We start from the raw sequence: 15,579 nt of genomic DNA on the forward strand, positions 1-15,579 counted from the left end.
ATCAGACAATGTTACTTTACTAGGCTAACATGAACAACAATAGCTGCTCACTGACACTTCATTGTTTATTGACAGGAGAGGTTTACTGTAATGAACAAATCAACACAAACATTACAATAGTATAACAGTCACTAATGCTACTTTGCACTTGCCCTTTCTAACATAACAATATTGCATTGTGGTAGGTGTTTTGCTTAAAAAAGCTCCCTTATTGTCATTTATTATAATTTGTATTTTAAAATTTCACAATTTCATTACTTTAATAAAATGAAATAAAGGAAGGACAAAGTAAAAATCATCACAAAAATCGTCATATGTGGTATTGCTATAACCTGGCTGGCGCAATACATTTATCATGGCTAAACAGACAACATTTGTCTTAATTTGTTAGATAATTGCAACAGGACTCATTAGCAAACAGCACCATGGTGGAAGGTGGAAGGGAAGCATAAACTCTCAATTTGACTGGATTATCCTTTTGTGATGAGGCCTAATGATCCAACAGAGTAAATAGCAACGTTAATTAGAAATTACACTGAATGATCCGCTGCACACAGAGGAGGTATTAGCCAGGCAGCATCATTATATTAGATCTATAGCTGTCTGTATGAGGTCCTTTAGTAAAATGGCAATTATAACCAGCCTCAAAAGAAAAATTATAGCGCATTTGTTGCAGTTGACTCCTTTCAGTTTGGAAGTGAGAGTTGCTGGAAGCTCTTAAAACTAAATAGATGGACATGTTCTATACTCTCCAGAATTATTTATTGGTAAGGCCACACCTGAGGGTTGCCTGCAACCACATTATTTTGAGAATATCACTGTTTAAAAAGGCAGGTAATTTCATTCAATATCATTGCCAATTATAGATAAATTCACCATCTAAATATAAGTCAAAAGCTGGCTCATGTAATTATATTTTCAATTACTGTTACATCTCAGACTTTGCTCCAGTTTGCTTTTCACAGGGGTTTGAGTTATAACAGATTTTTATCAATAAAGGGATCCTCTCAGACTGAAGTGTTTAAGTGAGCATCTGCCTCCACCTAGTGGCAAAGATTAGTCTCTGAAGGTAAATCTTATTGAAGTGATATTGTAACTGTTTCCAAATCAGGTTGCAATCCTATTGGTGGATATAGTATTATCAACAACACTGAATGTATATTACATAGGCTACATTAAACAATTCAAAAGTAAAAAAATTGTTATTGTTATGCAATGATGTGGTCCTTAGTTCTACCAACATCCATGTACATGTTTATTTATAACTGTAGAGAAGAACAAAAAATAAATTAGATTTAAACTTATGTTGACAGTGGACGTCCACACATTTTGAATCAGTCTCATTACTACAACCATGTATACAACATTTATGTCTTTGCATTTAGCAACAAAACATGGGTTGTTTGCAAAGCATTGGATTGAAGCTGCAAGCTGAGAAAATACACAGGACTACCAATTGGCTTACTAATATTGATATCAATCCAAATGTAAAAAGACCAGTGATAGAAGAAGTACTTTTACCTAGGTGCAAATAGGTTACAATGCAAAGTCATTGCGTTAAAAGTTTAGTTTAGCAAAACTGCAGAGGTTTTAGCATCACAATGTACTTTATACAACAATGAGTTTCTGGGTGTTATATTATTGTAAATGGATTATTATAAAAGTGTATTTCAACATTAGGATTTAAATGTGAGCAGTATATTAAAGCTGTAACTCGACAAGGTGAAGCTAAGTAGCTACTGTTTGGTCGTTTAATCAATAACAATGATTGATTTATAAACTGATCATGGGCTTTGGAATCTGTAATTTCTTTTAAATTTAGTAAAATTTAAAATACTTATCTCTAAAATTAAACCATGTAAAATACCAAAAACATGTAGGCTACTTAAGTAACAATGATGATAATAATATTAACAATAATAATAACTTTTTTTTTACATAGTGTCTATCATGAAACCCAAGAATAGGCCTACATTGCTTGAGTAAATGCTTAAACAGACATGACTTGAAGTAAGTACAACTGATGATATGAATATTGCTGATAGTTTTGTGGAATCATAATGTGGGCCTATATTGAAAAATGCAAACCAACTTTTAAGAGATTCGAAGTAATGTTTTAAATGTAAGCAGGTCAACAGATTCTTTAGTGAGAAAGTTCACGGAAGGATCAATAGTAGCAGGGTTTGATCAATTTCAAAAGAGAAGTCAGAAACATTAGAATTAGATATATTTCATGTACGTATATCAACGCCTCTCTAGTAACATGACATATTTTACTACTTAACTAGCCTACACTTGGAGAGATAGTTTTAACTTGTGAGAAACTAAACAGAAGAGATATGTTTACAATTTAAAACATGCATCGCAAGATGAGGCAATTTAAAACAATATTTTTCACATGGTTAAAACAATGGCCTACCAAAATGAGAAGAAAAAAAATGAATCGTAATTTTGTAGTGTACTGTGCTTAAGAAATGAACGTCACTAGCTGTCTGGTAACAGAATGTGGCCGGTTATATTAATTCAATTAAAAATAATAGTGTCAAATCATAACATATAAACATATAAATATATATATATATATATATATATATATATATATATATATATATATATATATATATATATATATATATATATATATATATATATATAGACACACACACACACACACACACACCACATACATTACATTCACTTACTTTTGGACTCGAATGACACATTATATATTGTGTAAAACCATAGCCTGTATATAAAACTAGCTAGTGTAAAGCGACTCGTTGTTTGTTTGATTTAAGTTTATATAATACAACTATTTTTTATTATTTAAAGTCATACTTTTTTTTTTTATCATTATAGGCTTTGCGTCTGAAATGTTATATATTTGAATGTATTTTTTAAATAAAGATTAAAAAAAAAAAAGGAAAAAAAAACGCACAGGAGATTGATTTCGGTGTTGGACCCGTCCTCATACACTGTCGGGACCCGGCTAGTTAAATCAGCGGATACTGAATTGATACGTTATATGGAACATATCCATGGAATGGTTGTCCTAACGTTATGTCGTAGCTAGTTGACAACTTGCTAGCTTGGTGGTATGGATTAATCACAGGCCGGCGTTAGATGGACATTGGACATGGACAACATACGCTTGTCTTTTTCTGTGGCCAAGTTAGTTAGCTAGCTAACTGTAACGTTAGCTCATAAGCTAGTGTGACTGACGTTACATCCGCAAGAGACATACTGACTTGGCGGAAGGAAGGCAAGGAAAGCAGAAAAAGTTACCTTGAAGGAAGGGAGGAAATTATTAAGTAGTACCGCTGCTTATGCAAAGCTAGCATACTTCTTGGTCTCTCGAGTTTACCCATTGTGACGCATTTAGAAACGGTCTGATCTGTGCACACTGTGTGACATATAACACTTGGTTAGCTAGCTAGCTAGCTGTCAACAACAACAGTCCTCTTGGCTAGCTGTGTAGCGGACGAGAGCTAGCACGCTAGCCACAAACTTTGAAAGAACTTGTGTATTGCTAGCTAAAGCAGTTCTCTGACTGGTTAACTTGCAAACCTGTGTTTTAACGGTTCATTGTCGGACTCTTTTCCTCTTATCCGCTCTGGCACTAGGGCGACAGGAGAAATTCATGGCATCGGATGTGATTGAGAGTGAAGCGGTGCTGAAGGGTGTAAGTGATATGAATTTGAACAATAGCAGCCCAGGTTTTGTCACACCCAGGAGGACTCATGAAGAGCTGAGTCACAGACAGACGTCTAGTCCCTCATCTTCTGGAGTATCGGGAGAAGGTGACGAGTTAGAAAATAGCACAGCTTCAACAGTCGAAAATGGCGAAGAGGCACTTCAACAGAGTCCAACCAAGACAAGAGGTACGCCACAGGAAAGGAAAACTCCAGACAATGAACAGAAACAGCCGGGAGCAAGAAGCTCAACCCCAGTAAGCCTACCCCAGCCACGCTCGCCAACTGGACCCATTGGAAGGTCTGTAAATGAAACCTTACATTTTAAGGCTTGGCCTACACTTAGGCAACATAACAACATAGAAGCTAGTTTGGTTTCAACTCTCCATTGCAAGAATACTTTTCTCCCAGACTCCAGCACCTGAACCAGATGGCTACCAATGTTCAAGTGAGAGAATGTTTTCCATTGCAGTAGATTTGAAAGCCCAGCGGTTATTCAGCGTTAATGCGAAAATCACTGCTAATTGCCACAATTTGCTTTGTTCAGCTGCAAAAATAAGAGCAAACAGAACTTTCCTTACAGTAAAAACTTAACAATTTGACGCAAAAAACAAAAAGGTCTATTAAACATACAGTTTACTGACAGTTTTCAAAACCAATGCTTAGCCAACAAACAGGCATTAATACCAAAGGAGGAGTACCGTGCATATCCTTGCCAAATCTTTTCAATGCCTGTATATGTAGCTTGGCCAAACAGCAGGAAAAGTAGAAGGTAGACTGAGGCTGGTGACATTTATTGCCTGAACATTGTAGAGGGGGTGGAGGACACTAACAGTAAGACCTGTACAATATAAACCTTTTTTTGTCCACACTAGGATCTCAAAAAATACTAAAGAGTTAAATTAACATTTCTCTGGCACAATCTAAACCGAAACTATAAGCTTTGGGAAAATGGCTATTTTTGCACAGGTGTAACTGTCTGCGTCAACCTCTGTAGGTTATATTTAGCAACATCAGTGGGCAGCTGAGCAGCATCACATGCACAGAGCATCATTTAACAGACCTTTGACAAACTTATTAATTGTCTGGAAATGCTGTGCTTCTGCCTTTTTAATCTTCACATAGAGTAACCAGCAGTTTTATTGACAAAAGAATTAGAGATTTAAAATGGACCCCTCTGAACTTTATCTGACAGAGACCGATTAGTTTAGAGACTGTTGTAAACGGGACCATGCCAGGTGAACTTAAGGCTTTCTTGCAGTCGGTCCAACCAGCTTGCACTGTATCGCTAGTATAAATTCAAATAAAGCACGGTACCCCACCCTTTTCATTATAAAGATTGGACATAAGAAGAGTTTAAATTGGTAGACACTGCAATGATGTGAGTATCAAATAATATCCCTGTCAAGAGATAGAGAGAGAGATAAAATGAGCATTAAAAACAACTTCTCATTTAACATTTTGGTCAAAACTCTCAGGACTGATCTGCTGCTTAATTCAACTCACAACTAAGTGCTTTATTATTATTATTTTATTATTATATAACTGTCACTTATTTTTCCATTCGACTCCCTAAATGTCCTCTCTCTCTTGGATTTCAAATGTAATATGGGGATTAGCACTGTACATACGTTGAGCAAACAGCTAAGGCATAAACTTTTTGAAATCTTGTGTACCAAGACTGCCTGGAATGTTTTTGTGTCTGGGAGTACAAATACAGTTGGGTATGTGATTAATGCATCAAAGGAAGCTCTGTACAGCAAAGATACAGATACCATGATCAGCATTAGTGAGTGGCTGGCCTTATGGTTAATAAACTAAGACTTTAACACAAGCTTGTAAGCCTTCAAATAGCCAGTGATCTGATTATGTGGCCAGTTGCAAGCTCAAACACTTGAGGCAATTCTCGCTCAACATGCAGGACTGTGAATTATGTATTGATTAGCACGGTAAAACAAAGCAGCCAATAGCTGCTACAACATGTCCAATCAAAGTATTTGATAAGTTGAAAAAGGGAATACGCCCACATCATCTTTGAGGACTGAAGAACATAATGCGTGGCATAAAAAAATAAATGTTAAGTGATGCAAACTGAGGAGTAAGTTTAGCAGTATTGAATTTGGGTGTTAGTGAAAGAAATCGGTCAGTGAAGTTATATTGTTATATTGAGATCAAAGGACTGACTCGGTTTACATTAAGTAGCAAAAAAAGCCACAAATAATGGTTACATCAGATTTCAAATGATCTACAAATCTGGAAAGGTTCATTGGGACAGTCAGTAGAGGCTGCTGTTGGACCACCATAGGGAAGTTATTATGACCATCACATCATCAGTAGAGCTTATATAGATCATTTATTTAGACTGTTTTAGGAATGATATTTTATATTTCTCCTTTTAATCCTTTAAAATCCCATCAACCTTTTCCAGTAATGTGTTGTATTTTCTCAACATAGCCTATCCTATTCAGAACATACATATTCCCACCCTTGTTTCCAGATTGTATAATCATGTGCTTCTGTGCAGCTTTAGTCAAGTGTATTATGCAGCATTCCATCACTGTCCTCATCCATATCAGCTAACTTTGTTTTAGTTGCTGATGTATTAACCAAAGAAAAATATTGCCTTTGATTCCTGGTCTACATTCTCGCCATAATCCTTTTGAGGATTGTTGAAGTCACAAGAAGCCGTTGTCAGGCAACTAGTTATGTGTTTGGTTTGTTTCGGATAATCTCTGCTGGCCCTGCCCTTGATTTAAATTTTTTTTTTTTCTTTCGAATTGTGCAGTAGGCCTGCAAGATATTAATCACATGAATTATCACATGTTTTTTACATTGGGATTGATATCACGATTCTCTGCCACGATTTTTTTGACCATGACGAAACACATTGGCAGTACCAAACATAGATCAACTATAGCACGTTGCGCATCACCACAAGTCTGTAAACATAGAGGTTTCAATGAAGAGAAGGGAGAGCATCTCAGCGCTTGGAGCACTTTAAAACCTATTTTATTCAGTCTATGTTTAAAACTCACAAAGGAAAGTAGAAGCGTTTGTGGTGCGGTTGGCTCGTAAAATTAAATGAAGAAAAATCAGTTATTTAAAAAGGAAATCGTGAACAGGGTGAATCAAGTTGAGATTTTATAACGATTAATTGTGCAGGCCTTATCTGCAGTACAAGAGGGATTGTTAACAATTCAATGTCATTAAACATAAAAGATGTTATAACCTTTTTGTGTTTTCATTCCCAGCCTGGAGCGCCAAGAGTCCGTTGCCACAACAGAAGCTCGCCTGAGAATGGAAGGAGTTGAACTTAAGGAAGAGTGGCAGGATGAGGACTTTCCACGGTATTGTTGATCCCTAATGACACCGCTTTGTTTCACATGTTTGTGTGTTGAAAGTCGCATGCAAATAAGTCTACTGAAGGCATGATCACCTGCTGTTTGGATGTTAGGCCCCTACCGGAGGAAGAGGAGCTTGAAGATGAGCTTTTTGGAACCTCGGAAGAGATGGACCCTGGTAATGAAAAAAGAATCAACATACGTTGCTTTGCAATATTCAAGAACATGTTCACATTTTGAACACACAAGTCTGTTTTAAAACTCACATGACCGTATGTACATTGAGAGAGTTATTGGTCACTGTAAACATTCTAGTTTATTATATTCTATGCAAAAACTGTATTCAAAGAGGGACTTTTGTTGTTAAAGACTAACATTGGAAGATGCCACTTGAACTCTGGTGAAAAAGAGGACTCATAGTAGCTTTGGCAGAATACTCAATAATGTATTATAATAGATTTGAAAAACCCAGGACCTACACTTTCAATAGTTTACAAAGTTTATAACTACTGATGATCTAACCCTAGGCTATGCAATGGACCATGGCAAGAAGGCCAAGAAGAAGCTTGCAGCTCCGGACATCAGTCTTACACTGGACCACAGTGAAGGCTCTCTTCTCTCTGATGAGCTGGATGAAAGTACAGAGCTGGACCTCGACGACATAGACACACCTTCAGACAACAGTAATGAGTTTGAATGGGAAGGTAAGAACATTAGATCATGCAATGACAATAGCAGTTTCAATACTTAGTATCTTTTAAGCCTGTGTGTTGTGGAATTTGTTTTATCAATAATGAAAGTTCAAAAAGTAAAGTATAGAGTGACTCCATGGTTGTGTAATTTATTCATGAAAAGATTTACCCTTTTTGGCTTGAAACACAGAAACGGATGTGTTACCAGACCTCAGTCTTTTATTTCCTGGTTTTTGAATGCATTTTTATTTTATTTTTTCTGATGTCACAGGTTGGGGTAGGCAGCTAACAGTGTGTTAAGTGTAGTTAAAATGTGCTTTGTTGTTTTTGTGTTTCCACAATGCTGCCTCCCTCTTTCTCACTTGGAAGAATTGTTTCCATTCTCAGCCTGGAAACAGGCTGCAGGCCAGCAACAGGTTTCTATCTTTCTCATGGTAAGGTCTCTTGGACAGCCCCCATTTAGTTCTGAGAACCATGAGTCAATCAACTCCTATTGTCCAGATTATGTTCTGTCTTCAGTTGTTTAAACAAATCATGGGGAGGTTTTTTGTTTTTTGTACACTTCATTTTCAGTTGCTGTTTTTATGCATGTCATTTTCCTTTCCTTGAAATGTTCCTCGGTTTGAGGAAGCAATCGATAGCAACCTGTGTGTGTTAAAAAGTGGTTTAATCTGCACAGTAAGGCCGCGATCAGACAGAGAGCGTTTGCACGTTGCAAAACTTTAATCTCATTGAAAACATAGGACAAAAAGTCGCCCCAGGCTAATTTAGTGTGTCATATCTTACAAGATATCACACATCAATTGCTGAATCCATTTATAGCCTATAGATACTCTATGTGGCCTTTTTAATTGGACATGCATTGCTATGGCATTTTACCGCTTGGATCTTAAATAACGGGGTAAACGATTAATTTGGTAGATTATTTCATGTCCATGCTAAATCTGTTACATGGCTCATACAGTGCTCTAAAGAAGAACCGGAGAGCTTTGTTTAATGTGGTGTATAGCGGAAATGGGATGCTCACAGACAGATCCTCAAAAGTGTGTTGATGTGATTTGGTTGCACTATTCACTCATTTTTGATTCTGCTTGTTGCATGCTTGACCTACATGATCATTGCATCATTTGATGTATACATGATGCTCAGAATTACACATTGTGCACATCATGTAGCTCTCCTTTCAGCAGTGTTTGTTGACATATTTATGTCCCATGCAGGGAACAATCGCAGGGTTTTCCCCAGGAAATTTCATCAGGTATTTGTAAATGCTGAGCTCAAGCAAAAGGGCAGTTGAGATGTGATTGTTGGGTGTTAATTCAGAGAGAAAGCATGTCATCCAGATACAAAAGAAAAATGCCAAGAATTCAATGTAATGTTTAATAGAAAGCATGTGATTGAGACGTTCAATCATGAATCATTGAGTGATCTAAACAATTAATGAATCATTTGTTCAACATAGATCTGGTAACATTGGAAAGCCCGCTTATTCATTATGGGTGAAGTAGCCAAGCTGTGGCTTTAAAATGCCTCCTCTCCTTTAGATGATCTCCCCAAGCCGAAAACCACACAAGTCCTACAGAAGGGCGTGGAGTCCGTCCAGGAGTTCTCCTCCTCGGAGGAGAGGGAGGAGGGTCGACGCTGGAGGGTGTTTCGTTTCGGAGACCAGGAACACAGAGTGGACATGAAGGCCATCGAGCCATACAAAAAGGTTATCAGCCACGGAGGTCAGTGGCACGTGTACACACACAAATACATAATTTCAAGTATGTCTACAGTAGGCATACTGTAGACATGCTTGAAATTATGTATTTGTGTGTTTGATGAACAAGCAATATTGCATTTGTGTTTGAAAGAAGTTGATGTCAGTCTGTTTATTCATAGTATGAAAGAAAAAAAAGTTTGACAGTAAAAATAGTCTCTTGATACTGAAATTTTCATGTATTTGTTTTTCACTGCAGGTTACTATGGCGATGGATTGAATGCCATAATTGTGTTCGCTGTGTGTTTCATGCCGGAGAGCAATCAACCAAATTACAGATACATCATGGACAATTTATTCAAGTGAGTGTTTGTTTGATTTTGTCTGGCCTTGTGAGTGAACATTTCTGAACCAGCGCTGATGTCGTTTTCCTGTTTCCTTCAGGTATGTCATCGGCACGCTGGAGCTTTTGGTTGCTGAGAACTATATGATTGTGTATTTGAATGGGGCAACCTCTCGGAAAAAGATGCCAACTGTCGGCTGGCTCAGAAGGTGTTATCAACAGATTGATAGGAGGTGAGTCCGAGTGGCCGCTACGCTCAAAAAACGAGCAGTTCTTTCAACAAATGCAGGGCACCAGGCCAATCCTAAGAACAGCTGCATCATGTGTCATATGTGATGAAATTGTTGACATCTTCTCTCTTTTTTTTTTGTTGCACAGGTTAAGGAAGAACTTGAAGTCTATGATAATTGTCCATCCCTCTTGGTTTATTCGCACCCTGCTGGCAATCACAAAACCTTTTATAAGGTAACTTTAATGTTTACTCTGCTAGAATGATGAACTGAAGACCTTTTCCGGTAACCTGTAGATTCTGACATTTCCTGCTTTATTAATGTATTCATTTATTTTTCCACAGCTCCAAATTTAGTCAGAAAATCAAGTATGTGTTCAGCTTGACAGACCTTGCAGAACTGGTCCCAATGGAGTATGTGTCCATACCAGATTGCATCAAACAGTAAGTATTCTTCACTCAAACACATCAGAACTGTTCAACCTCTTTTTAAGGCAAGACAAAGGTCCTGTTAAAAGACACAATATGTAGGTGTCCGCAAGCTAATAAATATAAAGTGATTCTTTACCTACACTTGAGTGAGGAAAAGTTGTTTGGGTTCAAGTCTAATACTTAAGTAAGCACTCACATGTTTTAGCTGTGCCGTGGAGCAATGCATGAATTGAATTAGTCAATAAATAAACCATGACCACATGAGTAGAGGTCACCTTCCTTTTCTACAAGTCTCATCCAATATCCACCAAACTTTGTACAAATTAGAATTAAACAGTTAGAAAAAAAAATTGCGTTGACGTGCCTTGTTGTTTTGTCTTTAATTGGTTCCCAAATTCTAGTAGGTATTTGAGTAATGTTTTGTGCAAACACAGGATCAGCTCTTACTGATCCTCCAACTTTGGTTAGATTTCATCTGTAGGGGATGCTACAGCATCATTCGGCTTTTACTGGGTGGCCAGTGTAGGCAAGATGTTGATATTTTGCACAATTCTTCTTCTTTCAAAGACCTAATATTCCCAGGGAAGATTTGGGTTTTTCCAAAACCATGGACACTGTCTTCCCATAGGCATGATTGTCTTACTTACTTACACTATATATATTCTGATGGAGAAACGATTCAAATGCAAACTACAAATATCTAAATATTTTATTTTAGCATAAAATAGCCTTGCACTGTGAGTTCTTTTAAAACTTCAAGGGTTACTGAAAATTGCATCTAGATAATTTCATCCTAGAAACCGCTATTAAAGAATACATTGGTCATGTCCTCATGTTAACCCCTATTGATACACAGAACTACTGAGCTCATGCTGAGAGATTGCTCGTGCAGTATTTGTCCTTGTTTGGACTTAACCTGAGTTAGGTCATTTGAAAGACTTGAGGGAAAATACTTCTAATTTTATCAAATGTTTTTGCTCTTTTCTATGTCTGGTTGCTGTTGGCTGTGTAATTTTTCTTTCCTTAATTCCATTTCCCTGCCCCCTCTTAAGGTTTGACGACGAAAAAAATAGGAAAAGCCCTAAAAGGTATATGCACTTTCACCCAGGGTCGGCCTCAGCAATTCTTTTGCATTTCACAAAACTAATAACAAAATTATCTGATGGCTTTCAGAAATGCACCAATACACCTCATTCCGTCCCACGTGTTTGTACTTGGATAATTTGCAGTTACCTTCTGGCCAAAATCAACACCCCACCCACCCCCCCTCTCAGTAGATTTAGAACGGTCCCTTAAATCCAGGCTGAGAAGCTGTTTGATTTCCAAAAATAGGTGGCTTGGTGATTGTTTAACCAACTAAAACCCATTTCTGAGCCAATTCTGTGAAGTTCATTTCAAAGTTGATTCTTGTTAAATGTGTTCTCTATTTATTGCCTCGAGATAATATCAGCTATGTGTATGTGGTTTAAAACGTACCATGTACCTTTTTGTAGCCCACTTTATACCCAAGATACTGTCTCTACTGTAATGCAATTATTGATTTATATCAAGAACAAGTTAGAATAGTTTTGAGGTAAAAGATTGTGTTGTTGCTTTCTGATATTAAAGTTGGGGCCTTAGGTAGCTCTTACTTGCATGTGTCTTTAAAAAAAAAAAAAAAAAACAGGTTTAGAATTTGATGTGGTTTATGATGGGTAAGTTTGTTCATGTTTGTACAACTCAATGGGTGGAACTACAAGGAAGTTGCTTGTCTTAGTCACTGTGATTCTGTGGTTGCACTGTAACCATGTCCTCACATGGTTCCCCTCAGTAACTTGTCCTCACTGAACACTCGGCTTGTCCACTCTCACAGCTCTGCATGACTCACTGCATACCCATTCACTGCTGATGTTTAGGTTTTGCCACAAACCTTGGTCAGCCTTTTTCATGCACACAGAAATGTTCTACTCTATACTAATAAGTGGTAGGTGTGAGGTTCTTAATTTGCAGATATATCATGGCATGTTAGACCATTAGAAAAGTCCGAACGGTGGGGTTGCACAAGTGACTCTTTTAGTTCCTCTTCTGTCGTTAGGGGCATGAGTTCCTAAGTTGATCGGCAAACTTGCCAGACAGATGCAGTGAAACGCCACACGTTGCCATGGAGTTCTTTCTGGCAATGTCAACAAAAATTGCACAGAGGTTGCACCCATCACATGGCTATTGGTTGTAACATATAGTTCACAATCACAGATTTGCAAAAGATTGTATAACCTGTTTGCACATGCATATGCATTTTCTTATTGCACAACCTCTACGACTATTTTCAGTATGTGCTGCAGATAAAAGCCGTCTGCGTCCTAACATTGATTTTGGTCTTATGCAGTACATATTACAAGTTGACATCAGTGCATTTGTCTTGCAAGGTGTCAAGGGAAGTAAGAACCTTATAATAATACAACTGATAATAGTGGTTTGTATTGCCCATGTAGTAAAAGTGCTTTCAGTAGAAAGAGCTTGGGTAATATTAGGCATTCAGTTGTATGCTGAAAAGTCTGGTATGTAAAAAAAAAAAAAAGAAGAAGAAAGAAATATTCTCTCAGAATTCCCTTTGCAATGGTGTAAAATTAATTACTTCATTCCAGGATGTTATTAAATGAAATGTGTGTTTATGGGCAGTTTAGTAGCCTGTTATTGTCTTAGCCTGGTTAGATGACATCCCGTCCCAGTCACACAGATGTCTGACGATTGAATTTGTTTGCAGAATCGACCAGGACATGCATGGCAAACTGGAGGTCGCAGCTGCTGCTGTTCCAGAGTGACTCTGCTCACACTGCAAGATGTGGAGGAGAATGTTTCAAACTGCCACTCTGTTTGTTCTGGACAACGTGACTGAAGACTTAGCTCAAGAAAGTGCCTTTTAGAAACTGTGCTGCCTGTTACATTGTGGAACTTTTTACAGCTTGATCTTCATCATTTTTCCACATGCTGTCTGAAATGTTTTTAATCCTTGTTTTTGTTTTTCAATGTACTGCCGATTTATCATGTCAAACATAGCTTGTTGGTGTTTCCTAGTTAAAGGTGTTTGCCAGTTATTGTTGTATCTACACATTATTTAAGGCACTCTGTTACAAATGGTTGATGCATGTTCTACTTTATTACATTTAAATATATATTTATATTCATAAGGTGACTGGAGAGAAATTAATATATTTTTATGGTTGCTCTGATTTTTAAACTGCATTTTAGGTTTTCTGACCCATCGAGTTGCATTTTATAGAACAAGTTTTGACAGCACCTTTTTCACTGTTCACCGCTGATGTTATCTATCAAAATCCTGCCTGGGGAAAATAAAGTTCTTTTTTGCCCCTCACTTAAATGTGCCCTCTGACTTGTAAAGGGAGAACATTTGTGAGAGCAACAATCTGAAGCAAAGGTGTAGGTCTTAATGTAACATTTCCTCCAAGTAAAGTCATGGATCCACATCATTGTTTTGTATTTTTTTTTAATTCTATTTACTACCAGTTTTGCAGTGGTAACCATATATATAAAATATACAGCAGCACTTAAAGTGTATAGTATGTATTTAGTATAATGCAAAGAATATATAAGAACTACGTAAGAGCATAACAACATAGTGACATAACACATAACATTTTTTTACATTTAATTTTAAGATGGATAACAAAAGATATACAAATATTTTCAAGACATTTCAATGGAAAAGCCCTGCAATATATAATAAATTATTGTGATTTCTATATTTACCTATTCTAACTACAAACTGTTGCCTTAATACATTATATTTTAAGTTTCAAATGATGGAATGTTGATCTGTTAACAGTGGCTCATGGATTTAAAGCTTTGAAACGCAGAATGGACTCCATACATCTAATAGCAATATCATCAACCTCAGGATCAAACTTATTTCCAAAGAGTTGTTGTTGTCTCAGGAGCCATGGAAGGTCACCAACTCCGTAAACACAAACCGCTCTTCTGTAAGTGCCAGTGCAAGGATAGTACGGGGCTCCATTTTCCACATCTCCTGCTAAATAGCTCCATTTCACCACACGAGCGAGGGCTTGCATGTCTGACGTATCATACTTGATGTTGGCAGGCATTGACCCAGGAACAGAGGGCATCCTTTGTAGACTGGCCCAAAAGTGCTCATCAGGGCTGTATGTGTCCCTCTCCCACTCCCGAAGTTGCTGAACCAGTTTGTCCTGCATCACATGTTTCACAAAGGCTCTTGTGACCACAATGTAAGCATTTCCACTGAACATTGGGCTTCTAATGGGTGGAGGACTTTTTCTCACATTTGTCCTGATAACAGTGTTTGTTACGTTGAAGTGATACTGCCAACGGCTTTTCTTATAGTCATTGGTGGCCTCAGACTCCATGCTGTTTCGCCCATGCAGGGCCTTCAGTGCCTGAACCATCTCTCCATTGGTTTTGATGGGGAAGTCTGTCCCGCAAGTGTTAAGCAGGTATCTCCACTGGACATGTGAGTTCAGTAGATCTTTCATGCAGTTCAGATCTGCCTGCACCCGGGACCATGAGGCATATACCACTCTTTCTAATTTACTGGCTATAAACACATTAGAAAAGCAGGAAACAATTGCCTCCACAGCCTTCAGAAATTCTTCAGAGGATTTCTGGTCCACATGCACACAGTAGATGTTCTGAGGAGTGTAAACAGCTCGTAGAAGTCGCTCAAACATCTCAATCTTGTCATGGATCACCATGGAATAGGCAATGGGAAAATCCTTCTCCTCTTGACTCAGAGGTGCTGTAAGGAAACCTCTGTTTTTAATGTAAGATGGACAATCCTCAGTCATATTAAGGTAGAAGTCCTCAGATAAACGATGCCGTCTTTTCCTGGATGCCAGAAGAACTTCTAATTCGCCTTGCCTGCCCTCAACGTCTCCACTGATGATAGCCGAGCAGCCAGGCAGATCAATAAAGAACTGCTGTGGTATGAGATCAGACGATGACTGCCTGTTTGAGCCAGCTTCCCAAACGACAAAAGAAAAGAACGTACCCATGAGGAAGAGAGACAGGGTCCTCAATATCTTGCTCCTCAACAACCTTGTGAAAATCATTTTTCTTGTTCAAGGTGACTACAACACACACTTCAGTGCGAGTTACAATTTGATCAGTGCAGTGGGG

The 15,579-nt window shown here is 37.8% G+C and overlaps 2 protein-coding genes across 3 annotated transcripts; one reads left to right on the top strand and one right to left on the bottom strand.

The window, feature by feature from the left end:
- The first annotated feature begins 2,981 nt into the window (after positions 1-2,981).
- bnip2 (BCL2 interacting protein 2) lies at positions 2,982-13,895 on the top strand. 2 transcript variants are annotated; one of them, XM_034879116.1, is made up of 11 exons: positions 2,982-3,993; positions 6,944-7,039; positions 7,147-7,211; positions 7,561-7,737; positions 9,270-9,452; positions 9,687-9,789; positions 9,872-10,003; positions 10,149-10,235; positions 10,345-10,443; positions 11,484-11,519; positions 13,175-13,895. In XM_034879116.1, the coding sequence occupies exons 1-11, from the start codon at positions 3,641-3,643 to the stop codon at positions 13,230-13,232; spliced, it is 1,389 nt and encodes a 462-aa protein (XP_034735007.1). In that variant the 5' UTR covers positions 2,982-3,640; the 3' UTR covers positions 13,233-13,895. The 2 variants fall into 2 exon arrangements, with proteins under 2 accessions (XP_034735007.1, XP_034735008.1); XM_034879117.1 differs by lacking the exon at positions 11,484-11,519.
- A 311-nt stretch (positions 13,896-14,206) lies between these two features.
- Positions 14,207-15,559, bottom strand: gcnt3 (glucosaminyl (N-acetyl) transferase 3, mucin type). Its single transcript, XM_034879133.1, has one exon. The coding sequence runs from the start codon at positions 15,510-15,512 to the stop codon at positions 14,259-14,261; it is 1,254 nt and encodes a 417-aa protein (XP_034735024.1). The 5' UTR covers positions 15,513-15,559; the 3' UTR covers positions 14,207-14,258.
- Positions 15,560-15,579: the final 20 nt, after the last annotated feature.

This window comes from Etheostoma cragini, chromosome 8 (assembly GCF_013103735.1).
Source record: "Etheostoma cragini isolate CJK2018 chromosome 8, CSU_Ecrag_1.0, whole genome shotgun sequence".
Lineage (NCBI taxonomy): Eukaryota > Metazoa > Chordata > Actinopteri > Perciformes > Percidae > Etheostoma > Etheostoma cragini.